This window comes from Brachionichthys hirsutus, chromosome 19, assembly GCF_040956055.1.
Source record: "Brachionichthys hirsutus isolate HB-005 chromosome 19, CSIRO-AGI_Bhir_v1, whole genome shotgun sequence".
Classification (NCBI taxonomy): domain Eukaryota; kingdom Metazoa; phylum Chordata; class Actinopteri; order Lophiiformes; family Brachionichthyidae; genus Brachionichthys; species Brachionichthys hirsutus.
This window is the reverse complement of record NC_090915.1, coordinates 6689550-6716938: the sequence shown is the minus strand read 5'-3', so window position 1 is coordinate 6716938 and position 27389 is coordinate 6689550. Positions and strand designations below refer to the sequence as shown.

The following is a 27389-nucleotide window of genomic DNA, read 5'->3' as shown; positions in this document are numbered from 1 at the left end:
CTCTCCTCCCAAGTTATTGTCAATTCAGCGATGAGGACGAGCGGCTCAAAGACTTTAGACTTGTGCAAGTCTAAAAGCGTGACACAAAAAAAGAACTTGACCTCGGGCCAAATAAAGAAGTCAACACCTCCAAGCTTCAAACTGTGGATCCAGGGTGGGGTGTGTAGTACATCAGCGTGTACTACACACCGTCTATTACATACTAACCTAATAACTCTAACCCTTGGTTTCATTCATCCCCCTTCTCTCCAAGCTTTTTCTGGAGCTGCATGAGTGTAAAACGTGGAGGCCATCCTTTGTGGCAAAAACAACAAGTTGGACACGCGTCTTTGCTTTTTTTTTTTTGCATGCAAACACAGCACATCGATATAGAAAAGGGACAGCTATCACGTTGAAAAACACAAGGCCAAAGTCATGGGCAGTTCAAGGCATTTGTTGGATGGATGGCTGAAATGGAACGGACAAATTATTATTTTTTTTTTTTACAACTAATGACGGCCTACGACACAAAAGAACCTCATGCTACAATTTCTGCTGTCAGACAGCAAGCAAGTATAAAAACAAATCCACATCATCAAGAACATTTTTTGGTGAAATCTGTCAAAAAGTGAGCGAATAATGTGCCAACATTATACTTGTATCTCGACATCACGGCGCTTCTCACAGATAAAAAAAATCAAAATAAAAAATAGCCACCTGGAAGCTGTCCAGGATTCTTCCATCCTTAATCCTTCAGGCTCCAAAAGAAATATAAACATGAGAATAAAACAACAAAACATTATTACCATCATGGACATGAGGATTTAAGTTGGAGGCTGCAGGTTCTAACCTTTGGCTGCAGAATGGCGAGAACTCTCACCTGTGATTTGTTAAGTCTTAATTATATTAAGAAGTAGAGCCTCCAAACTGTCAAAGCGTCCGACGCATCCACTCGACATGAACACGGTTACGCTGGACTACATCTGTTTCTAAGTGGAACTGCTGCATGTGCTGAAACGCGTATTTTATTACCTGTAAAAATAAAGAAATAAAGAAAAAAGACAAGGATGAGGCGTCTGGCAGTGGAGTCTGTTTGTTAGTAGGCTTCTAGTGATCCATCACAAAACAGGTTCTGCACATCCAGCATGGCTGCCAGCTCCAACACGTGCTTCTGTAGGAGGCCGCTCTCCACGGTTTCCTGTTTGGGAAGCTCGGGGTACGACTCCGGGAAGCTCCGGGACTCCTGCAGACACAGAATCAAACATCACAACTAATGTGTTTGAGTGGAATATTGCTGCCTACCAGAAACGTTGACATTAGCCGCCCATCGGCTGGTTGTGATCTCATACGTAACGACCGTGTTTGCAAGAAACACCGCCGAGGCGTTTTAGAAAGCAGCGGAACAGCCGTCCAGCGTGGAGCAGCAGAGACTAACCCGAAACAGCTTATGCAGCCTCAGTGCAGCCGAGCAGAACACGAAACGGACCAGCAGCAGCCGAAGGAACTCGTCGCCAAAGAATTGCAAAAAGGCTTGATCTGTGGAAACAGAAAACAGAAAGTTGATTCCTCAACCTCATTCTCTTTTCCTCTTGTCGGAAACAGCAGGATGTTCGCGCGTTAAAATATGTTATACTGGTGGTAAGACTAGAAGAAGTCACTCCGGAGCAGACCAAGAGCAATGAGACAACGCCTGAGATTATTGGGATGCAGAAGGATTGATCATTTTGGTTGAGATGAGGATCAATGGCCTCGATCGAGGTCAGAGTTAAACACACTTTAATGAAAATAGCATTAAATCCTACGATGGATCCTCTCACACCTTTAAACATTCCGACAGAGACGCGCTACCTATAGTCCGGGATCGAGTTATCATCTGCCCAATGTCGTGGTCGACTTTGTGGAGGAACTCTTGGGCCCGCTCCCACAGTCCTCGCCGGACGCTGTTCAAGCCGCACACCGAGGAGAAGGCCAGGAGTGGGCTGTAGAGGAACAGGGTGAAGAGGCTCCCCCGCTGGGACTGATCTGAACACGCAGCAAGACAAAGCAAGGCTCAGACAGCACATTTTCCTCCATCAAGCAGCAGCGTCACAAACTCAAACCGCTGCACACAACCCAAATGCCAAGAATGTCGGAAATCATTTGCAAGTCCATTTGAACCTGAATCCAATCAAATCCATCCAATCCAGCACAGTTAGAATTCTCTAGTCAGCATGCTCATATTTCATTCTTCATGGAGCAAAACATTGCCTCTGGTGTCCCAGCATTGTACACGTTTACTTGCATTTAGCGTGGGGAAAGCGAGAGTTCGTATTCATTATAATGAGATGTGAACTGTTGGACATCAAGCCTGCGTGGATTCATCCGATGCCCGGTAGAGCAGTCAGGAGAAGCTAGAGAGATCCGAACACACTTGTTAGCGAGCCGTCGCTCTAGAAGCCCACCTTGTACGCCCTTTGGATACACGGTAGGGGACAGGAGGCACACCAGAGGCTGGCCAAATAGATTTGTGAAGTTCTGTCAGGACAAACGAAAGACAGTACATGTCATTTCAGTTAGAGCGACATCATGTATTCTAGGGCAAGGCACGTCCAATGTAGTGTTGTGTCTACTCTGCAGTACTTCATCACTTTAAGGACAGCAGTAAAACGTTCCTTTTACATGTTCTTATTTACATACCTTGTAGGCTGCGCTGTTTGAAGAATCCACAATGATAAATAGTGGCTTCCGGGTGAAAGGAAATAAGTCCCCTGGATGAAGGCTGCGATAGAGATTGAAAAGTTATAAGCTATTTTACTAGTACCGGTATTTAAACTCGAACATTTTCGCAAACTTGGGAGGGGGAAGACTGAAATATCAGGAATTTGCGTATGACAAAATTAGCATAAACTCTATGAGGTCATTTTATAGAACCTGAAGTGTGCGTTCACATGGATATGAAACAAACAGATGAGAAATGGTTGGGCTTCACATTAAAAGGAATATATATTTCAATATCAATTAGAAAGACGTCTCTCACCAATGCATTTCTTTCTGGGCTTGATTCCTCTTCTGCACCGTCTCTCCGTTCACCACGTCTCGATTTGTATTTGTGAGAACTCCTCCAGAATCATATGGCCCTGCAGGAAATGTTGACGTGTTTAAATTTCGTTTCTTCTACCGTACATGGTACGTACAGACAGAGTATTCAATAAATGACATATTAAGCCCCAGATTGTTCAGTATCTGCCCAGCTTTCCAGACAAACAGATTTTTACCTCCAAAATCTGAATGGCCAGTAGGAAAGACTCCGGTCGCTGACAGGTAGACGAGCAAAACACTGTTGGCAGGTAATTCCTGGAAATTCACCGAAATGGGAAAAAAAGATTTCACCAAAAAAATGAAAATGTTGTTAGACATTACCTTTACATCAAGAACTTGAACGAAATGAAGGTAGAATTGGGATGAGGAAGAGTTAAAGATCGAGACGAAACCTTTGGATCTAATAAAGATCCTCACAAAAGGTCAAGTACAGACTTAAGAGATATACTTTTCAACACAACAATGTGAAAATATGGAATATGTGTATTTCTGTCGAAAAAAAAACCCTGACAGGTATGGTATGTACAGTATGACGTTAACTGGTTTAGACTGGTTTAGACCGAACGGCCCCATTGGTAGCACATCAAGTAATGCAAGTCAACACTGACCTTAAAAGAAGCAGACAAGAAGGAGAACAGCTGGCTGAACGTCGGCTTGTACAGCAAGTACTTGTGGGGATTTTCTCTTTTAGCTGGCTTCTCATTGGATTCCTGCAGAGAAATATTCCACGCAACTATTGGTATTTCAGTTCGGGTTTCTTTTCTCCAAGTAACCAGTCATCTGTTCATCGTCTGCGTGTCACCCAGAGGATACCAGGAAGGATTCATGATGCAGGCTGAGCTAACAGGTTGCGGCTAGTGCCCCCCCCACCCCCCTGCATGAGCTCCCCCCCATTAATCCGCTGCAGAACTACCGCAGCCATGCAAACCTCATGACACCCACCAGCGCTCCTTGCTTGGAGGTCTGTGTGGCCAGGTTCACAGGTTCCCTCTCCAAAGCTTGAAGCATGCGGAACATGTCGATAGTTAACTCACTGAACTTTACCTAAAAGGGAAGGAAACAACACTGAGATCTGCAGGTTTGATGTCTTTAAGCATGCAGAAAATGGTTTGTTAGACGACATGAGTCACGGAAACCTACATTCTAAGAACCACGTCAAGAAAAAAAAGTCATTGTTGAAATTAATTAATGAAAATGTGTTTTACTGAATAAAAATCTGAAGATCTGCTCTAACTTAGATCACATTACATTTTGAAAACAATCCAGATATGTGTCTGGATACAAAAAAAATCTGGCTTTTCCCATTTACTTATAATGGAAGCCGTTTCACAAAATCACATCTTGTAAAATATGCATTCAACTCACTCACCAAAAATCACAGTCATAAAGGGGTCCGATATGAACTATCACGCAAAATTCCTTCTGGAGATGATGCAGAAAGAGGTCAGGAATTTTTATTTTATCTTAAAATAAAACTCCATTTATGGATTAACTCTGATTCACTTTGACTTTTCATGGTTTGGTGTATAAAGATACCGAGAACAATCTAGAACCTTTTGGTGCTGATCCAGACCACCATGTGGACGGTGTAAATCCAGTTGGGAGGAGGTTCCTGCTCTGTGTGTTTTTCTATTTCTGCTTTTATCTTGTACGTTAGCAGAAAATACATAAATATATAATTCAATAGAATTTAGCAGGGCTTGTCCCGGGAATAGGTGCAGTGCTGTGGGTGGGCCTTACGGAAGTAGATACATATAAATCATCAATACAGAGACACACAAATCGATCTGATCTACGTTTGACGTCTCAAACATCTTCAAAGCGCACCGGAACACAAGAGGAGACAAAGCTGCAGCGCATTAGACGGGTCAGGAATGGAGTCGATGGATGACGTGTCACAAGAGTGAAATAAAACGAGTGTGTTAGAACCTGGTTGTTACAGTTTCCGATGATTAGTGAATCTGCGAGGATGAGCTGCCCAACCACCATGCCTTGTTCCAGAGGAGGCACGCTGCCCTCCTGCAGCCGATTGCTGGTGACCACCACAGAATTGTTGTCGTTCAAAATGACCACCGGATCCGCCTGTTTGAACAAGTGGAGAACAGGGGGGGGGGGGGTCAGCCATCAGCAGCACGGACGGACCGGCTGTCAGTCTAGAAACGTTAGATTGCGTATCAGCGTTTTAAATCTGGACGTTGTGTCACAATTGTGGGTTGAAATCAGAGCGATCCCGTCAAGCTGCGGAACGTTCCGGAGGGTCGGCTACCTCGATGAAAGCTGCCACCTCCTGTAGAACCAGGTTCCATTCCAATTGGTCCTCGGTGTTAAATCGCTGCGTGTAATCCTCGATTTCCTCGGATAACTCCTGCAGCGAGCAGACGGGTGTTAAGGTCCAGATGTGACAAACAGGACCGTAAAATATATATTTTCACACGTTTTATAGAAATTCTTGTTTGTCATCTCGCCGTTCAGAACAAGACAAATGCCATTTCATTGTCATTTAACCATGAGTGAACTGAAGAGGAGGGTGAGGAAGGCGAGGGAGACCAGTGCAGCCAGTCAGGCCAGGGGTTCAATGATTGGTTTATATGACATGGTGTCGGTGAAGGGGTGTCTCACGTGGACCTTGGTCCGGGACACATTTGACGCTGCATCAGATTCAGATTTTTTCTTTCATTCTTTCTTTCTCAGGTGTCAGAGGAGTTTGCATGCGCCTCAGAAAACCAAAATAAAAGCTTCCATACCTTGACCAGAACTTTGACAAGGTCCATCTTGTTTAGCAGCAGACAGACGACTATGTACCGAGCGTAATATCGAAGCTTCTTCACGACTAATTCCGGCCTGAAAAGAAGAGAGAAGACAGTTTCGAGTGTTTTTCCATTGAAGCTACTAGACTGACCTACATCTGATTATCCTAGTGTCCGTGCTGAAGAGGACAGACCATATTGATATTTCAAACTTGAGTGAATGTTGTTTCGAATGTTGAATTTTGCTTCATTTGTGTCACGTTTTGCACCGACTCAACAATTGAGAAAAAAGGTGACTCGGGCTACGCAGTCAAAAACAGCAGGAGACAGAGATCGTCTACGTCTCGAGAACGAAACCCGTAGTATTTAAAGAGAAAATACGGTGGAACTTACCTGTCCTCTCTGTTGACCTGAAAGTAGTAGGAGCGCTGACGAATGGCTGAGTAGAACGAAAAGGCCTCATTCAGGTAACTTGTTTCTGAGGTACGAAGGCTGACAGTCAAGATGACAGAGTTGTGTTACTGGCTACGGCGTGAAAACATGGTTCGAGATAGAAATGAAACTGTCAGAACAGCAGTTTTGTGTGCTCCTTTGATTGTTCTAAATACTGTAATCGGGGGGCCCATCGATGGTGATCGACTGGTCGATAGCTGCTGACCCATCATCCATCCTCAGTGCGGCGTTTGAGCCCTCTCTCTCTCTCTCTTCTAATGTGAATGCTCGGCTAACCCGAGCGCTCTACCGCTCCGGTGAACTAATGACCTTGTCAGCAGCTTCTAATTTATTTCTACTAAAGAAAAGGGTCTAACGCCTTCTGTCGCACCAGAGCTGGAGACACAACACACAGCACAACGGTGACGGACGGTTCCGGAACGTCTTAGGAAAAGAACCGAACATGAGGAGATGCGCTTCCTTCTTGACAGCATTATTCAGCTCAACTCATTTCTGAGTCAGCCCTGTCCCACACGAAGACTATTAAGTCCAAAAACCGTTCCGCTATGACTGATGATGCTTTGAAGTCTGTTTGAGACTGGTTACCTGGTAACCGGTTACCTCTCCGGACTATGAAACCCTGACGATTCCATTCAGTTCAAGTCGTCAGAGAAGGTAATCGCCCAAAATATACTATACGTGTTCATCCTGTTACACAAGGTACATGAACATGTATTGTAAATATAAGATATACTCTGCGTGTGTATAAATATTTGTGCAGCATTTTTTTGTCATTTTAAAAGTAGCTCTTCAGCTGCACCGGACCAACAACGCAGCCGAGCTGAAGGCTGCTGTCGAGGCTACCTGGGCTTCCAATAGTTAGATACCAGACAACCACCATAAATCAAACACAAACAAAAGGTTGGAACATTCACATTTATGTGTAAAATAAATGTTTGAAATTAATTAAAAGGACATTATTGCCACGCACCTGTAGGAGAAAAGGGGAATACTGTTCTGTTTTGTATGCCTGCATACCTGACTGTTTTAACACAGACACACACACTGACCTCTCACTTCAACGAATTATTATGTGATTAAACGACCCAAAGCAACAACTTGCACTATATATAACAAATCCAAAATATTCAAAAGACTGTTCCAATTAAATATTGGTTCCAAAAACAGCATTATTTAAAACAACAGGATGTATTTCCATCAGTCTTGTTATCGCCTCAGCCTGGGTGGGCCTTTCAGGAGTCGTGTAAATTCTGCATAAATCAAATGAGGAATACAGTAGAAACAACTGGTGGAGTATTTGGTGTAGCGGTAACATGACTTACTAGTAGTGGTAGTAAAGCTGTCCAATCTTGGATGCAACCTCCCCAATCTGCCATCTCTTCAGACCATAACGGGTGTCCAGAACCTGCCTGTCAAGAAATAGGAAGTTAAGGACAATAAGTGGAAGGAAATGCAATAATTCAATGTGAGATCAGATAAATGATACCCGGATTTAAAAAAAGGCTGAAATCATACACGTTTGCATCATATTCAGTTCGATTCAGTACTCACAATCGGTTTTATCTCGATCGTCCGTCTAAGGAAGTGACTTGGACCCACTTACAGTTCAAATATTGTAACAATTGCTATTACTGGCCAGAATAGTAATTTTGATTAACTGGAATAAGGATAAAGCGCCTCAGGATATTCAGGGTCCTTCATTCTGAAGGGTTCTTTCCTGAGACGCGGTTTCCTTTGATTTACTACTTGTCTTGGGTCTCAGCTGGTGAGGAGTTCACCATATAATGACCCATTTTACTTTTGTCTTAATTTATGTGTAATGTTAAGGTGGGAAAAGGCCAGTTGGGAAACGTCTGTCCAGAGTAGATGGATGCCACGCTTCCATTTCTACATCTAGTGCTTCATTTTCCTTTTTTTTTTTTTTTACATATGTATATTGTAAAATGTCGACTTTTCTGTTGAAAATCAATAACATTCTGATAAAGACATTGATTTTTACTGTAAATGGAAAACACATGTCATTATTGAGAGAACATTTAACTAACCTGTGCTGCTGCTGAAACTTCCAGAGTTTGGTGTAGACGTCAAAAGTCCGTCCAAAGTAGGACTGCCACTGCTTGTGTCCATACTGAGGAAGATCTCTGCAGCAAAGAAGGCAAAGCAAGGTCAAACCTCTTCCACAACACTTCCCACAGGATTTGATGATGATGATGAATATATTTATTAGATAGAATGTTGGAGGATTTTATACGTTTACACTTCATCCGACTCCTTTTTAGCATCCTACATTTTCGTGTATACAAGTTTCACGTGTATATATGTTTCTGAAAATGTGTTTGTTAATTTGTACATTTATGCCTGATGTTTTGATGCTCAAATAAATAAACAAACAAACTCCACCAACTAACAATCTGGCATCGGCCCATATTATTCCACAAAGATGCCTGGATGCTTATAGAACAACTTAGTGTTTATTACACGGCCGCACAGATATTCTATATCTACATTTAAAAATAATAATAATGCGTTGGTCTTATATATATGTTTTCTGGACACCCAAAGACACTTTACATTGTGATTTATTCATTCACTCCATACTTGGTGGTGGCGAAGCTGCTGTTGTAGCCACAGCTGCCATAATTTACGGCATTGGCCCTCCTGATCACCACCGACATTCACTCGTTCACCACGAATGTAGTCAAGAAAAAATATTACATTTTAACTTTGGGATACTAGACTGTCCATCTGGATATGTCTGCGTCTGACACAATAAATAAAATAAATCGAAAAACTGTGAAGTTAAAACAAACTAAATAATAAAAGACCAACAGGGTTTTTAACAGGAATCTAAAAAAAAAAAAAAAAACCAGCTGCACCAGGACTCTGGAGAAAGTCCAACTGGGAAAAACACCTCTGAGCCGCCGTCTTAACAAGTGTGAACAACAATGAACGCAACACGCCTTTGATCTGAGTACACTACGCTCCATCAGACAGATGTATTTTGTGGAAGTCTCCATGCAAATCGGACACCTTAAGAGTTCTTGCCTCGTTTTGTATCGAGACACAAGCAGAAGTAAGCAGAGACTGACCTCAGCCCATTGAACAGCTGCTTGGACTTGTCTAGAAGGTAGCAGAAATCTGTGACCGTCTTCCGTTCTCCTAATGGAATATCATCTTCAGTCTCAGCTCCAGTCATGACACTTTCTTTTCACGCCTGCTGAGAAAAACACAATCCCGTTACGCAAGCCTGTGGAGACGTGCTGCGTTTTTACTCCAGTGGCAAACATCTGGAAGCAAAGTTTGTACCAGTGTAAACGCGGGACCCGTGAATAAATCAAACACATTAAACATTCCTAACATCCGTACTCGGACAAGCGAGCAGAGACGCTCCGGGTTGCAGCTATTGGAGTGTGTCCTCGTTGTCCTACTTTGACGTGGACAGCAATAAGAAACGACGGCAAAGACGGCGTCACATGGGTCACCTTTTATAGGACGACCTGGCTGTCCCAGATTTCATTCTCACGGTAGCTGCAGCCAACAGTTTACAAAAGATGAACGTTTAAATCAGGACAGGGACGAAGACCGACGGGTCACAAGGTCAAACCGGCAGTTTAATCCTCGGGGGGTCATTACAAAGGACCGTTGTGGTTTTCTGGAAGAACTCGGTGATAATTTTAGTGGAAGCAATACCAAGACCTTCACACTCCATCAGTCACCGAAAGAAATGTTTAACGGTAAAGTGACGGGACGCAGGGAAAAAAGAAAAGAAAACTGAATAAATACAAAACAAACCCACATTTATACACCTTTAAAATCATAGGGGACCGGTCAAGAATAAATATATTTATTATTACATCTGTAATATCATCTAATACTAATGTAAGGCTTAACTCTATGAATAAAATGATTACCGTAGGCCGTAAGCTGTACCATTGTTATCAGGGTGGATCTAAAATTACAACCGTTTCTGTCAAAAATACAGACCCCACGTCACGACCACAGACACGCGTGGATAAATCCCTGCGTCTCGAGCGGCGGTGGCTTCCGTGCTTTCGGTAACCTGCAGACAGGTGACAGCCGGGATGCCGGGATGTCTTACCTCGCCAGCTGGCTAACGGGAAGGAACCAGGAGTACCGGAGCGATGCTGCTCAGGAATCACTGCGAAAGCCACAATGAGCTCTGTCGGGGAGGCGCGACGCTCACGGCATCTCACCGGTTAAAACCGACACCGGACCGCAGGGAGGACCGTAACCAGCCGGGGGGCCGGGGGGGGGGGGGCCGGAGAGGGCTGCCGTCGGTAGAGAGGTCGTCCTGTGTCAGGGAGGAGGAGGCAGGCGGAACAAGGGGAATAGCCGCGAGCGCCTAGCCACCGGCTAGCTACTTCCGGGTCACCGCTGTCAAAATAAGAGCTCGCCCAATAACAGGATGCCAAAAAGTGCTTACAAATCTCTCGTAAGAGCTCATATCTCTGAAATAGCCTATTCGGAGCAATCTAGAAATTGTATCCAGACCAAGATATGTTTTTTTTTTAAAAAGCATTATAGAAATTTATTAGAGACATATAATCAATTACACAAGTTACCGAAAATAAAAAACGGCTTTGAGGCCATCGACGTCCCGACCTCGTTATTTATTGCGTAAAAATAAACGTGAAATAACCGCTTTAAATACCTCTACGCTGGCAGGGCAAAGGCATCGAGCACACACCGAACCAATTCAATTCAAATAATCGATAAGCGGTGGAGGATGGATGGTCTGTGTCCGGTGGCAGGTGGAGCGAATCGTCTTGTCCTTACAACTCAACACGGCATTTCTCTGGTGACGTCATCAAGCCGGTTAATCGGAGGGAATCCGTGATCGGACTATTAACGGGACTGCAGCTGCATTCACCGAGCAGCAGCACTACTATCCGGTGAATCGCTTTTATTTAAATTCGATGAGTTTAATTAGCTGAAATGCATGTTAAAATCACGTGACTGATTTATTCATTAATTTATTTCCCAGATTGATCAAGTTTATCTTAATATGTTCAATCTAAGACAAATATTTATTTGGAACTGTATTTTAATTTAAAAATGATAAATTACAACCATTAAAACAGATAATGTCTGTCGTGTAGTCATACTATTAATCATCAGGTCGTAAGGTTTAGTCTCAATAATTGTTTGGCATTAAAATTGTACATGTTAGTTGTTTTTAGATTTTGTCCTTAGAAAAAGAATGAGGTTTCTGATGGAGCTTTTAATCTGACCCATGCTGTGCAGAGTGGATTATCACATTATAACCAGTCTGTGGTTAAGGTGACTCAATATTTTATTGAAATTACAAAACATGGCAGCGAGGTCATACAGAACAGATCTCTGCTTCTATCTACTGCTGGTTTGAGCCATCAAACTACTGCAATCAAGATACAGAGCAAAGCACAGAAGCAAATACCAGTTTAGGGTGGGGGGGGGGCACGTTCAGACACTTCTTAAAAACAATAAATTAAAGACTTAAAACTTGAAACCTGCACTGGTAGAAACGTGGCGGTTGTGCAGTGGGTCTGAGTTTGGGCAGTTATTTCTGGTCATCTGGGAGGAGAAAGTAAACCATGACATCAAACTTCCAATGCTTGAAGACAAATAGAATCACTTCTTTTGAACGTGCATCACTGGCAAATATGGTTTTTATTTGTTTCAGTGGGATAAAGGAGACCAAAATGAAGCCATCTTAACATTTTTCTTCATATTTCAATAAAATATGAAGGCTTTTTCCAAAATATGAAGACTTTCTTAAAATCTTTTGCATATAAATACATTTCAGAGCCGAGATCTCCCACGGGGTGGAGTGGACAGACCTGGAGCTCGTCATTAGAGGAAGTACGGGGTGGTCGTTCTCGGGGGTATAACGCGCTCGGAATCGGGGACGGCACGGAACAGTTTGGGCTCTCTTGTGTTGACGTCTTTGAAGACCATGATGGACGCGATGTTTCCACAGCGATAGCAGTAGTTGGGCGCCGACCACACGGTCACCAGCTTCTCGTCGAACATGAACTTGTAGCCTTCGTGGACCAGCTGATGAGCCCGGCAGATGAGCTTCAAGTTGTTGATATGAACAAACTAGAAAAACACAAGTAATGCTCTGAAACATCGGAAAAAACACACAAATGGCCGTTTGTCGCACTCATTATCTGAAGACTAACGAACCTCATTGGTGACCTTGGAGCCAAAGAGCCAGCCGGCGCCCCGTGGACTGATCGCCCAGGTGTCCACGTCCTCTGGGTCCGACCACACCAGATCACAGAAGGCCCCCTTGTGGGGAATCTCCTGGTTGCGTTCAATGGTGCGGATCTGGTCCAGCGTCTTGATGTCGGGTGAGAGGCCCCCGTGGACGCAGAGGACCTGCTCATCTATCAGCTGGGGGTTGCAGATAACAGATCAATATCAGCACAGGCCTGATAGACGTGACCGTCATGGACGACAGGAGCCTCCGTCTATTCTGATCCTAAACCCACCGAAGCCGATTCCTTTCATTCAGTTTCATAAAACGAGTTCATCATAGCTCAAGCGCCGTTACCATGACAACTTAAAGTGGTAAACTGTCCTCATCTGGGCCGAGCTGAGCGTCAGGCTACACCTCAGAGCTGATTTCTATTCTAATAAAGGAAAACATGTCGAGCCACAGTACTTGTGTTGATTATTACTCACATAAAGTATATATTAATATGCAGATGTTCAAGCTTCTGAAGATTTAATCAAATTAAATAAACAGATTGTTACAAAATAAACAAATGCAGATACCACAACACACGTATTTACGGCACCGATCAAGTCAAATATTTCTACCGCTATCAAAGCTCTACATGGAAGAAACGATCGACTCACAGCTGCCACCGTCAGCATGTCAAACACTTTTGTGCAATACCGCCAGGCGTTGGCGTTTCCGTACTTTGTCTGGCACTCATCTGAAAGCAAGCAGACGTGGCCATTTGTGTGACAGCCTGTAACACGGAGTACATGACAATAATAATAACGCAGAAATGAAACCGCTAAGCACACGTACGTACCGTAAAAGCCGTACACTTGTGTAATTTGTCTGCTTTCGTGGTTTCCACGTAGAAGCGTGATCCGATCCGGCCACTTGGCCTTTAAAGCTAGCAGGTGCGTGAATGTCTCCAAACTATAATATCCCCGGTCTACAAAATCTCCCTGGAGGAGAGGAAGAGGAGGAGACACCATGAGAGACCCCGAAACACCCATCTGCTTCCTGAAGTCCAAACCATGACTCAGTTGTCTCCAGAAGAGGAAGAGATCAGCAGAACACATACAGCTTGAATATAGTACTGCATACACAGTTTATTACCTAACGCTTACTGAAACACTGATTTATGACCTAAACAATAACATTGATTAACACATCGATAGATTAATAAATCAATAATTACGGTGGCATTTAATTCTGCTGCAGTAAGGATGAAGAAAACAGATTCACTCACCATGAAAATATAATTTGTGTCTGGCACTTGGCCTCCGGTCCTGAAGAGCTCACAAAGATCATAAAACTGAGAGGGAAATGAATGTTTGGATGAAACGTTTCAACAGTTAAAGCAGAAGAAGAAACATCCGTCGAAGTTTAAAACCAGCTGATGTCAAATATAATATCATCTTTGGATGGATCAGGACAAGACACGAAAAGACCTACCTGACCATGAATATCTCCACAAACAGTGACGGGAGTCGAGACTGGCTGAACATTTGATTCTTCCAGCAATAAATCACAAACATAATCACATAATCGCTGTAAAAAAAAAAAAAAGTAAAATGACAGCATTTAGTGGCCTCGGGTATTTTGTTAAAGTAAACCAGAATATCATAGCAGAATTCACAATTTAATCTCATAAATGTATGATTTAAATTGTCAGTTCTCAAAACTCGGATTATTTTATCAGATACAATGTTTATTTTATTTTTTTACATGGGCTCTAATTCTCATCCTCAATGTGTAGATTACAAACTGGATTTCTCTGGATTTGCTGTGAATACCATTGCGCTAGTCTGCTATCAGGATTGTTACACAATGCAAAGTCAATAAACCGGTTTTAACTACGGTTTGACAGAAGTATGACAGAACTAACAGGCTAGCAGGTTAGCATGAGTAAGTTATCTGTTAGTGTTAGTGTTTCAGTTCACGGTTACCGAGTGTTGGAGCACCGAACCGATGAAGGGGAGACAGTTAGCTGTAGCAGGAAACGTTGCAGACGGTGGTTAACCGGTTTGTAATGTTTCGGCGCCCATCTTTGGCATCATTATGAACATTCTACTGGGATTTAACACCGCAACTCCCTCCTGTCATCAGTTCATCGATAGCATCGTCACCACGGGATGTTAAGCGCACTATTGTTTCCATCAGCATTGAATCGCATTGATCAATATGTTCATTTAAGCTTTTTTTTTAATTTACCTTTAGATCGTTTTCCGGTAGGTATTTGCAATGTCTTGCTATTTCAACGTATTTATCCAGGTCTAAAGGCGCCATTATCAAAACGCTGCGGCCGGGAGATTGCTAAAATAGTTAGCCAGCTAGCTAGTTTCTTCTTCTTCCTTTTCTCCACCGGTACAAGTCAGACAATCACATCCTGTTAGGACTTTCAAAATAAAACTTTGTATCGCGAAAACCGTAATCAAGAATAAAAAAATTAAAAACAAACAACCATTTAAAGTATTTTAATCACAGTTACTCATCTTAGAAGGTGATATAAATATGTTAATAACCCAAAGTACCAACCTGTCGCGAAAAACGTCACGATCTCCTCAATTAGGTTTTTTGCATAAATCACCATTCTAAAGAAACAATGGCTTTTGGATCAGGAATAACATTTGTGCCATTATTCATTATTATTATTATTTAGATTTAGATTTGAGCGGTTTGTAGAATAATCTGATATTGAGTAAGAAACACACAATAAAATTAGGAGAGTATCCAGACAAGCGTGTGGCTGGAATATTTCCATAGGTTTTCTGGAGCCATTTATTCTGCGCAGGGTCGCTGGAGCCTATCCCTCACCCAGGGGCCAGATACCTGGGCGAGTCTCAGTTAATCACAGGGACAACCAACCATCCCATGACTGTCAGAACTACAGGCCACGAGAGTCACCTGTGGACCGATTGGTCTGACATGGAGAAAACATTTCTCTTTCCGCCTGCATATTTACTGCTCTGCCTTATTTTGATGTACGTTAGCTCCAGCACATCTGGTTCAATTAATGCCTTATAATCAAGCTTAGAAGGAAACACTGGAGTGCAAGTCATCCCCTGCACAACGCCACAGAGTGAATCAAATATACCACCACATGGACATTTACTTTAGTACTTTTTTAATCCAGCATTTCTGGGTTTACTGTTTACTGATAGAAGACGGCATTACTACAGTATGCCGTCACCATGGCAATGCAAATCCTTAAGAACCTAATGTGAAAGCTAAACCAATGACAGGAATCCAGAGTCATTCTGTAATCCCACCTCACAGCAAGGATGAGTGATTTTACACCGACCACATGGTGATAAGATAACAGTTACACACATATCTTATATTACTAGTGACACAATACAATGATAGCCTGGTTTATAATAAGTGATAATATTTGCTTAAACATGCTGCGAAGTTGAAGTTAAGAGCACTTTAAACAGAATGACAGCATTAGTGATGTCACAGGTGATATGTTAGTTCATATATGTGCATCGTATACGGTAGAAGCTGAAATGCAAGTCTTGCATCACACAGATATGACTGTTCCTCAAACAAATGATGCTGTGATATTCTCTTCCTTCCACCCAAAGCTCTGCCTTTTCAGTCAGCATAGTAAAACACTATGTTCTTAACACGGGTTTGGAATGACTCTTTGGTCTTAAATGGGAATTGGGGCAAGCTGGCAACCAGCAATGGTGTGAAAAGCAACGACAATCATTTGATTATGTTTTGTTAATTTCCAGACATTGACAGGTGTTTTTTGAGAATGTGATTTCCTAAAAAAGGCACACATCACTGATGGAAATATACAGCAAAGACTTCAGACAGTGAGCTGTGATATTCCATTCACCCTCCTTATATACCTGTATCAAAAATGATCAACAAATTAAAATAGGTGGCAAACAAATACAGCATTAAAATAGTTTGATTCAAACTTTTTTTCTGCATATACATCACAAAGTACCCTGGGTTAATATATAGGGGGATGGCTCAGCTCATTGAAAACCTGCTCGAAGCTTCTCTCTGCACATAGAGGTTGTCTCCTAGCAGCTTCATCATCATGCATAAATAAGGAGAGCTGCAGCCGCTGGGGGACGTGCCGTCTAGCTGTGGTACAGGCGTATGCGCTGGGAGATGTTGCTACGACACAGAGGACAGTTCTGCACCGCGTCGCTGCAGACCTGACAGCAGCAGATGTGTCCACAGGGAAGGAAGATGACCTGAGACTGGAGACGGGACAACGAGACACAGGAGGGTTTTCTTTAAGCATCACAAAGCGGAGAACCAAAAACGTGTCTGTGGAGAGCTGAAGGGTTAAACCAGTGCTTCTCATTTGTTTTCTTTTGAGCCCCCCCCCCCCCAGAGAAGAAGAAAACTATTATTTCTGTCTCTCCACCTTTAAATATTGGTAGCATTCTTACCCCGGTCTCCATGCACACCACACACTCTGAGCTCCCTGGTGCCTCCACAGGGCTGGGTGCAGCGGGGGTGACGGGGGTCCCTGGGGTCCCTGGGGTGGGTGGTGTTCTTGGGATCTGGAATGTTGATGCATTGTGAAGCAATGGAGGGGTGGAAGGAGACGGCGCTACGGCAGTGACTTGTGCGCCCTCATCTCGCTGGACGTCCTTACAAGCTCCTGGTAGAGGAGGAGAGAGTCAGCGGACTGAACAAGGGGGGGGGGGTGGGGGCTGTTCTGGACTTTACCTGAGTCTCACAGCCCTTAATATCATCCTCCATCCCCACCTGACCAAACTCTGAATGAACAGTCCGACCAATAATACAAATTAAATCATTGCAACTTATTGCAACCCTGATGGGAATTTTGTAAAAAAATTAATAACTACAAAAATGACTTGGAGTTACGATGGGCTTTCTGAGAATTAAAAGTATGTGTCTAGCGACAAAGAATCGTTGTTACGACGAGCGGAATGCACCGACTGTGGAGTTGTGAGTGAGAACGGACATATGAACAGTAGAAATGGAATAGTGGTATGCAAAAAGAAAAATGTAACCACACAAAATGTCTGCCAAGTTGTTGGTTTAGCAACGGGGTCTTCGAGACATAACTCTGTCTTTAAGTGAGGACTGGTTGTAGCAGAATCCTCCAACCCCCCCCCCCCATGGGCGTCAGTGCCATTACCTCCATTGTGATTTTCACGAGCCCAGTTCAAGAGCGCTTTCTGGATTCCTGCTTCGCTGATCCCAAGCTGGAAAAGAGAAATGAACGAGAACAGGATCATCTGCATATTCTTTGATACTGAAAGCTGCTCTCTTTCTTGAGAATGGCATCACTTCTTAAGATGATAGCTGTTCAACACATGCAGGAAATATGGTTTCACGGGGTGTGAAACCTCGGATTAACACAATTTAACAAAAAAAAAAAAAAATGTAAATGTTTAATAATAGTTAATGTCAGCGGAGAAGAGCGAGTGATGCTGCTGCAGACGAACCTTCTTGAGGTCTGCGGGGCTCATGTGTCGGAGGGTCTCGGCGGTCACTCGGTGGTGAGCCAGGAGGGGCAGGTAGTGCTCAACTGACAGTCTGCACAGCAGGTTCACCAGCTCCTTCTCCACACCCGCCTCCTGCAGAAACATGACAGCTTAAGAAGAGCACAGTTTGGTTACCGAGTTACACCCCCCCCCCCCAGCTCTATATCGGACCTGCATGCGCAGCGACAGCGGCTTAGCGTCCAGCAGCCTCTGGTACTGGATCATCCAGTAGTTCTGCTGGTTGGACTCAGACTTCAGCTCCATCTCCACCTGAAAGACACAACGCGATTGGCCTCTAGCTGATGCGGGGAACCATCAGAACCAGGTCAGTGTGACAGGAGAGGGACAGAGTCCACTGAAGCCCGCAAGCCTCACCAGAACCTGCCGCAGCTCCTGCTCTCGCTGGTCCCTCTGCTTCAGCAACTGCTGCAACAAATCACTGAGAGCTGAGCGCTGCTCCACCAGAACCTCCTGCGTGCACGGACGGACACACACACACACACACCAGTAAAGGTCATATATGTTTACTATAATATCACAATCATGATCTCAGTGAAGTTGGGCTGTTGGGCCTCGAGCACCGAAGGGATTAAAGACGTGTGCCAGGCTACACGAAAATAACACACAGTGCTGTGAAATCAGCTTCTGGATTACACGATCCTACGACTGATGTCGTAACATGAACTAATTGTAGCGTAGCGTCACTGTGACCAGACGGAGCCCACGATGTCGCTGGCTGTTTGGGCGTTTGTGAACCGAGCAGAGTTGGTGGAGGGTCTCCTGCTCAGATCTTTGTTTTCTGAACACTAAACGTCTCATCCTTCATAGCTCAGTAAGGATTTGAAATGAGCTGCATTAATTTATTTTTACATCGTCTGTCCCATCCCAAGTTTTAGAATCATTGTGTTCACTTTATGAATAGCAGTTTATATAATGAAAAACTGGAGCCGTGAAGCAATGACATGATCAAGAGGAAGAAAAAACGAAATCAGGTGAATGTGGGGAGGCAAAGAAAGAACGCGGTGACACCCACCTGCAGATTCTCAGTGTCCAGATTACGTCTTTTAATCTCCAATTTAGTCAGCTGCTTTAATTCACCCTCTATGAGCTTGATCTGGGGACAGTGGAGACGCAAACATGAAGCTAGCAGGGAGAAGGAACATGCTGTCCAACGCAAAGCTAGCATGAAAACATTGATGAAATGATCTCTGTCTGTTTTACAGCGGTTAAAAAGAAAACACCTAGTTAATGAGATGAGATGCATTATAGAGCTTTAATTAAACTGGCTCGCTCAAAACAGAGGAAGAAAAGATGAGTATTTATCTTCAGTCTAAAATGAGCTCCGTGTTTCAGGATCACTGGCGGAGGAAAAGATTGAGATTTAACATTATCAAGATTTAACGATAACACGAGGAATGAAAATGATGTTTAAGAGATGATTATGGTTCCAGGTATGCTGAATGATATCTGGAGCTAACTGCCATAAATGATCAAACAAGCCCCCCCAATATTAAAGAAACAAACCATACAGATATAGCAGAAGCTGCAGGGGGGGGGGGGGGGGCACGGAGTTAAAACACAACTACACATGACTATAATAATAAACTGCTGCCCTGGCGCAACTTCCTCACTTGCTGAAGCTGAGTCATAGCGCCACCTGCTGATGTGGATGTGAAGTAGTCCAGATATTTGTGAGAAAGTGTCTTATACATACTAATACTTGTCTCTGTAGAATGATGTACTTATATATTGTTTCGTTGACTGATAGACACGCTTTGTGTTTGTATAGACCTGGTTGCGGATATAACCGTGTACAGCATCTTTCTGCAGCTGCAGGGCCTGGAACGCCGCTTTCTGCATCTCCTCCTGCAGCGACCAATCAGAGAACAACGTTTAGATGCCCTGACATCTCCTCTGACCTCCCAATGGTTTCATCGAAGACGCTTACCTCCTGTAAGATGTGGGCGATGGCTTTGGATTTGTCCAAAACTTGGAGGGACAGCATTTTATCAAACTTCCTGTCCAAATTCTCCATACTGATGGAAGAACAGAGACGCAAACATGTTTTGAATGTTTCTCAAGGCTATTGATTATTCGGGGATTTTCTTTTAAACATCAATCTGCTCAGTGCTCAGTTCTGGCATCTGTGCGCAGATCAAACCTTCTGCAGGCCTCGGACACAAGGCTCTGTCGGCGAACGTCGCTGGCCTCCTGCAGGAGGGTCATAGCGGAGCTCTCCGACAGCATCTTCTGCATGGCAGCTAAAAGCACACACAGAGAAAGAGGATGTTGTTATTTCTCAATACTTTGTGAGTTACATGCACTCCGAATAAAAGAAACGTCATCTTATTTGGCTTTCTTCTATTTAAATACTGGTGTATACTTCATGACAAAACATGAAGTATAATATTTGGTATATTATCTATAATAAGGTTAAGAAGGAAACGCAATAGAATGATGGCGTCACCATGGATACGTTCACACTGAAGGCATGCCCAATCTTTTCCTTACATGTGACGCTGTTTCGATGTTTTAAATGTGATCTGGACACTTTCATATGTTTCATTCTTGCTGAGGTGACGGACTTGCAAGCTGCTCACCTGCCACGTCCCTCTTCCTCAGTGAATTGGCCTCTTCCTGTGTGATGGCAGCTAGATGCTCCATCCGGATGCTGGAGGGGAGTCAACAACACCGTTATAGTAATTATCTGCTGACTTTTAAACATCTTGGTAGTTTAAAATCATGTCCCAGCATGACAAGAATCATACGAGATGTTCCTCATCTCCATGTTCCACTCACCGATCTTCCTCCATGGCTTGAAGAAACTCTGCACTTTTTTTCTGCCTGAGGAAGTTGAAAGAGGCGCAGGGCGGTTAACGCGGGCTCATGTGTGGACACCGCCTGTGTGAAACAGCGCCGTACCGGTTTTTATCCATCAGCATGTTGCTGATTCGACTGCTGATGTCGTCCTCGGCGAGTCGCACTTTCTCCAGCACGCTCAGCCTCTCAGCTTCCTGGGCTCTCTGCTGCTGGCTGACTCCCTGCTCCACTCGTTCCTGCTCCTACATCACACAGACCACACACACACCAATGTGTGCCACCGTTTCACCGGACACAGCGGTGACATGCTGATGCCTTCATGGTGATTCTAATGGTTATTCAGTGTTCAAGCCTTTCTGACTGTCCTTATTATGCAGGCAGTTTGACCTTAGAGCCCTGTGAACCGATGGGGGACGTTTAAACGTCTGCAGCAGCGGCGAAATGGAGTAATCATGTAAAAGGGTATAAGATGAAACGTGAGAAGACTTCTGAATAAATTATGAAGGCCTGCCTCTGATACAGGCCTGCTGCATAAAGACCTCAGGGGTCACTGAGAAGCACGCTGACTAACTTAGCCTGGTCTGAAGGGGTCATGTTCAGTTTTCAGGTAAATTTATACACCAAGCCGTCCGTTAATGACTCTCTGGTGGCGTTCTCTGTTGTAGACCTTCAGCTGAGGGAACACATTATACATGCTAATCCAGTGAGTCCATGTTAACGATGCCATTAAACGCAGCTGGACCTTGTTGATGCACCTAACCCCACAGGGTGAATGAGCATGAGGAGCACCTGTCGCACGGAGATGAGCATGTTTTGCTTCCGGGACGCGTTCATGAGGGAAATCTGGGTGTGCTCCTTCTGCTTTTCCTGCAGGTGCTGCTCGAAGGCCAGCTTCTGCTGCAGCTTCTCCTCCTGAAAGACACCAGACGCAAAACAATAAACAGATTAATCACCAACAAACAGTCATTAGTGAGCAGGTTTTTTCTCTGAGCTTTCTTTGCACACCTTTCTCTTCTCGTAGTCGCTGAATTTGTTCTGTAACACAAAGTGACAACAGATCGATTGGATCAATGCGCCAACAACGATTAACAAGATCAACGGCACTAGACGGTTGTTCTACTCCTGCAAAGGACTCTGTGTGTGTGTGTGTGAGATTTGAACCTGCCAGGCCTCTTCCAAGCTGTCCACACAGTCAGAGTTCTGTTCACCGCAGTTACTCTCCAGCACCGGCAGGAGGTACTGTGATGGGGGGCAGTAATCCTCCCCCAGCTCTGAGAAACAACAGCGTTCTCTGACATAGAGCGACAGACCATAATAACAGAAGTCCACAACAAAAGGGACTCTAAGACACCTTTGACTTGACATCAAATAATTAAAGGGGTCACACTCTGAGACAAGAAAACCGTTAATGAAATATTATTGATCGAAAAAGGTAATGGCTCATTTATTCATTTTAGACTCCTGTGTGTTACATGAGTTGTGTAAGAAATGAGTACCCTCACCGGAGCAGAGGAAGCGCTGGATGCTCTCTGTGCCCTCTGTACATACACACACAGGTGGGTAGGTCATCACGGCAGCATCAAGTGTAAAGCTCTGTCTCACACACACGGTTTGTGATTAACCAACACCTATGGCTAAAGCATCCCTGCAGGTCTGAAGACAGAGACACACACCTCCAGTGTGCGGATGTAGGCCAGCGTTTTGGGCAGCTGGACGATGTTGTTGTCGCTCAGGTCCAGAGTTCGCAGGCTGCTCAAAGAACCGACTGAGGACGGCAGCTCACTGAGACAGTTCCCTACAGACACACGTCAACGGGGAAAAACATGAGCAAAAGCCTTCGACCTATCCACAATGTAGGACTCGTGGGAGCAGCATCAATCTGTCGCCATTTATACCCTTCAAATTCAGGGTCTGCAGAAGCCGCAGGGTGCCGATTGAGTCCGGAAGGGCCTTCAGACGGTTCTTCTCCACATTCAGGATCTATCAAAGACACACAGGCCGGTGAGCGGATTTCATTGACACATTTCCTCTGGACCAGGATTGAAGTTCAGCATGGATTTACCTTCAATGACTCCAGCTTCCCAATGTCTTCTGGGAGACAGCTGAGCTTGTTCTCATGCAGGTCCAACACCTTCGGAAGCAGACACATGTAGGAGGGCTAATAGCTCGGAACATTTACACCAGCTGTTCCCGTAAACTTTCAGACACGCTGCATGCTCAGATGTTCGCTCTCCAGTTTACTGGGAAGCATTTTTATATAAAGCAACATTTAAACCCTCCATTAACTTCATAAAGGTCCGACATGGACACATCACGCAGGTGTTTTCATTACCTTTAATGTGGCAAGCGTGGTGATGTCACATCCTCTGGGCACTAGTGATCTCAGCTCATTGTTATGGAGGATAAGAACCTGAGGAACGCATCAGAGCGCACATGTGACTGTTCAGACCTGGTATTCACACCTGTCCTGAGCGATCCAGCCCAATTCGACAGGTGTGAGACATCCAGGGCTCAGTATATAGAACTTGATGTTGGAGAAATCATCTTTGCACCTTTGATATTGGTGTAATCACCGACTAGAAATAAACAGTTCAGCTACATGCTGCAGTCTTACCTTCTTCTGTAACACCTTGCAAATATAAAATGCACTTGAGGGAACCTGCAGGGGGAAAAATATTGACTTAACACATCCTTGATTTATATCTTATAGCGCAACCACTTCTAAAATGCACTGGTTAAAAGTCTGACAAGACCTATTTGTTGATCAATCAATCAACCGGTCAACCAGCGCAGTTCGTCTCACATGTGCTGACTATAATACACTCACCTCAGACAGCTCACAACCTGAGATGTCCAGGATGTCATCAGCACCGGCCTCCTTAGACTGACGAACAAGCAACAGCGTTAGTCTTTCACACAGCCAAGACACGCAGTTTAATTCTGACACACTTCTAAGGGGGAGATCCTTCTAAGAAGCATGTCCTACGTCAGCTGACAGGCTGCAGTGGGGAGGGGGGGGGGGGGGGGGGGGACGACTAAAAGGGACCTCTGCCTTATCTTTATATTAAACGCAGTCCTTACCCGGCACAGCTGATATTCCAGTCTTTTCTTGGCATCCTCAGTAGGTTTTCTCTTTTTGAAGAACAGAGGCATCATGAGTCCTGCCTGCCCCCTCCCCCCCCCCCCCCCCCCCTCCGCTGCAATGACAGAAATGATGTGATGTCCAGGCTGACATACAGGAACACTGGAAGGCAAGTATGAAGGCCGTACGTCTGTCTGTCTGTCTCTTCTTTCATCCTTCTCCTTCCTCTCTAGCTCTGATAGGCTTAGGGTGTGTTGACCTGGGAGAAGTTCTCAGAAGCTCCTGTCCCGGGATCAGTAGTGAGAGGCTGCTGGGAATGATGCCGCTCTGTCTGGGATATTTTAACTGCTCTATGAATAATTGAATTCCACTTCCGTTATGTCTGATTAGATTTGTTGTTTTGCGTGTCTTTCTGTGGTTACTTTGTGTCAGTGCTGCGAACTCAGAGCACAAACCTCGCCCAAGCAGCTCGTTCCTCTCCTAACTGAATCTACATGGTGATCTGGATCAGCACCAGAAGGTTCTAGATTGTTCTTGATATAATTTGTTCCTGACCTCATTCTGGATCAGAAGACATTTTTCATGACGGCTCATATCGGACCCCTTTATGACTGTGATTTTTGGTGACTGAATTGAATGCATATTTTACAAGATAGGATTTTTATTATAATAGACAATGACGCTTTCTTTTCTTTGAAACAGGCTGGTGGAGGAGAAAGATTAATCATCTCATAGATTCAGCAAATTGTAATCTAGTAAGAATTATTATCTGGATGACAAATCATTATCCTGAAGGAGAAAGTTATTATCCCAGTAACATTATCACTTGAACAAGTTGGTTGTCAATTTTGACAGTGATGAATATATTTATTAGATAGAATGTTAGAGCAGTACAAGTACAGTAAAACAATAGTATGTATTACGGTACAAGTACGGTCAAACATCCTGCCCTCGCGGTCTCGTTTCCGTTCAGTCCTTCGTACATAAATCACCAACAGTCACACTCAAATCCTGCAGATCCCACGACTACAGTATGTTTAGAGCTAAGCTAAATTATTGATCCAAATATAAACTGATCACTAGTTTCAGCGTAATGCATCATGTGTGAGTCATTAGAGAAAACTTTATTGGTCGTTCTCTTATGATCAAGAGACAGATGTGAGTAGTACATTATCTTGCACACGCACAACAACATAATTATGTGGGAATTATTCATTTATTCCAACAAGAGGATAAAAAAACAAGGAAAGTATTCCACCATATGGGGCCTTGTGGAGAAGGAACATTTTACATCATCCTCCAGTTTGCACCTTTTACGCAACAGAATTTCAGTGTATTTCCGGAGACAGAGTCTCCTGAGTGACTAAACCGAATCACTCCATTTGTTAGAGTCTGTCTACGCGAAGTTAAAAAACTGCATCCAACCTGTCAAAGTGAAGTTAGTCCCTCTGGACGCAGACATGAGAAGAAGCGTGTACGTAACAGGCGCAGTGGGCGTGGCGCCGGGGAGGGAGGGGCCTTACCGTAAATGACGTAACGGTTACCAATTTACCTCCGATGGTACCATTTCATCAACATCTGTGAAGTACCGATGCTAATCTCTATAGCATCGCTGTGAATAATTGCTACCTCACACATTAAGCTTCTATCCAATAAAGGTTGACAGTGGCAACTTCCCAAGTCCGGCAGCATTTAGGCAACATTACGATGAAAGCAATGACATGACAACACGCAGCCAAGCTAACCTAGAACCAGATCAACACTCACAGGTTCTGTGTCGAAGTCTCACCGCCGATCACTCCTCCGGGTTAGCCGAGAAACCCAAGGGCTAGTTCCGATGTTTGCTAACGACGCTGTCTCAACCAGAACGAAACGTGAACGATGTGTCCTGCTGGTCGTCTACCACTGCTACGTTCCGAGCTCAAAAGACACGAAATAACCTGCAAAATGTCTGAATTCTAATGTTATTATCTCCGCCCAGCTGATTCATCTCTTACCGGGGCCATTTAACGAAAGCATAACAAACAACTGGCTCGTCTTCTTCTCTTAGTTCGTAGCTCAATACAACGATGTATAGTTTGTGTCGCCCTCTAGAGGATGCAGAGTCAACTGCATGATGAAACTGGGACAAACTCCACCCATCCATGCATATTAGCAGTTAATCCACCAGAGGGCGCCCTATACACATTCTCTCAGAATCACAAAAGATAAAATAAAATAAAATAAAATTTAAATAAAATAAAATGAGATGAGATAACACAAGATAACATGAAATGAAATGATTAGATTATAGATATACATTTAATTCTAATTATTCTTAGCAGATAAACAATAACATAGTTTTTCATAAAACTAACTGAGGTGAAACATGTCAAATTAAGTAAAAATATATCCTCCTCCCTTTGGTGTGGTTTGACCTGGTGAGGGTTTTAAAATTATGTGCATTCAACACATTCAACACCCTGAGGCAGGTTTTCTATCAAAAATTACAGTACAATGTTTTTTTACCTCTCGATAAATCACAAGTGTAAACATCTTCAAACCAGCTCCAACCCTGCTGGACATGCCAAAAGCTTATTTACGCCCTCTCCTGTCTTTTCCCTCCATACACAAAACAGAGAAGAAAGAGAACCAATCCATAACTCAACTGCAAGTTATAACTCCATGTTGTGTTCTGCTGTTGATGCCACGTGTTCATTCACTTTTCATGGTTGCTTGCCCAACGTCTGCTTGCAGAAACCTGTTCAGGCGAAAAACGACTAACCTGTGAGAGCCTGAACCCATGACCTGCGCTATGAGAGACAATGAGACTCTACTGTGCTTCATCCAATAGTCACACCACAAGGAGTGGGCTGCAAAAAGAGCGGGAGAGAAAATGTACGGTAATTAAAGGTGTTGACATTAAACTGACATTGCGGTTAGAACAGTTTTCCCTTTGGTTCAAATGTCTCACAGCAACCTTTATTAAACACTCTTGCATCCATGGAAAATGTGTTTCAGCAATCAAGGAAATATCATCCGTGTTGCACGGTCAGCATTATCCACACCAGGATGAAATGAACAAAAATTAATCAGCAATAACTCCATCCATCCATTTTCTTCCTCTTTTCCAGGGCAACATTCTGAGCAGGGATTTCCAGACTTCCCTGTCCCCCGACATCTCCTCCAGCTCTGCCGGGGAGGATCCTGAGATGTGCAGGCCAGCTGAGAGACATAGTCTCCCAAGCGTGTCCCAGAGGCCTCCCTATGGTGGGACGTGTCCCCAGGGAGGCATCCAGGGGGCATCCATTTATTCATTGCAGGGCACCGTAAAGAAGTCTGTAGTAAATGTCAACTTTATTCAAGAGGAAAATATTTGTGGACTTCTATAAAGACTGATTGTAAACAGACAAACACTTACAGCCTTGGTGGAGATAATCAATCAGCTCTAGAACAAACATTTGATCCTTTGGAGGTTCCACATTTCCACTGAACCGGGACACTTTTATAAATCTATGGGAATACAACTACCT

The 27389-nt window shown here is 43.9% G+C and overlaps 3 protein-coding genes across 4 annotated transcripts; all 3 read right to left on the bottom strand.

The window, feature by feature from the left end:
* Window positions 1-1075: 1075 nt before the first annotated feature.
* On the bottom strand, window positions 1076-9473 carry scai (suppressor of cancer cell invasion). The gene is made up of 16 exons (XM_068753035.1): window positions 9347-9473; window positions 8303-8398; window positions 7580-7666; window positions 6198-6296; window positions 5802-5898; window positions 5324-5422; window positions 4987-5139; window positions 4000-4101; window positions 3666-3767; window positions 3234-3312; window positions 2996-3095; window positions 2656-2737; window positions 2421-2493; window positions 1828-2001; window positions 1415-1515; window positions 1076-1222 (listed from the first exon to the last, which is right to left on the bottom strand). The coding sequence occupies exons 1-16, from the start codon at window positions 9451-9453 to the stop codon at window positions 1076-1078; spliced, it is 1698 nt and encodes a 565-aa protein (XP_068609136.1). The 5' UTR covers window positions 9454-9473.
* A 2080-nt stretch (window positions 9474-11553) lies between these two features.
* Window positions 11554-14775, bottom strand: ppp6c (protein phosphatase 6, catalytic subunit). Of its 2 annotated transcripts, XM_068753328.1 has the most exons (8): window positions 14701-14775; window positions 13942-14037; window positions 13736-13801; window positions 13307-13448; window positions 13125-13204; window positions 12447-12656; window positions 12098-12359; window positions 11554-11831 (listed from the first exon to the last, which is right to left on the bottom strand). In XM_068753328.1, exons 1-7 carry the CDS (start codon window positions 14773-14775, stop codon window positions 12111-12113), a joined length of 918 nt encoding a protein of 305 aa, XP_068609429.1. In that variant the 3' UTR covers window positions 11554-11831; window positions 12098-12110. The 2 variants fall into 2 exon arrangements, with proteins under 2 accessions (XP_068609429.1, XP_068609428.1); XM_068753327.1 differs by having other exon boundaries at window positions 11554-12359.
* An 821-nt stretch (window positions 14776-15596) lies between these two features.
* lrsam1 (leucine rich repeat and sterile alpha motif containing 1) lies at window positions 15597-23972 on the bottom strand. The gene is made up of 24 exons (XM_068752806.1): window positions 23877-23972; window positions 23623-23679; window positions 23410-23454; window positions 23128-23205; window positions 22858-22926; window positions 22691-22775; window positions 22469-22590; window positions 22298-22388; window positions 21957-22066; window positions 21801-21830; window positions 21585-21707; window positions 20898-21037; window positions 20775-20819; window positions 20576-20646; window positions 20137-20236; window positions 19924-20011; window positions 19767-19841; window positions 19009-19089; window positions 18351-18446; window positions 18147-18245; window positions 17937-18068; window positions 17627-17693; window positions 16908-17122; window positions 15597-16712 (listed from the first exon to the last, which is right to left on the bottom strand). The coding sequence occupies exons 1-24, from the start codon at window positions 23949-23951 to the stop codon at window positions 16590-16592; spliced, it is 2217 nt and encodes a 738-aa protein (XP_068608907.1). The 5' UTR covers window positions 23952-23972; the 3' UTR covers window positions 15597-16589.
* Between the last annotated feature and the right edge of the window lie 3417 nt (window positions 23973-27389).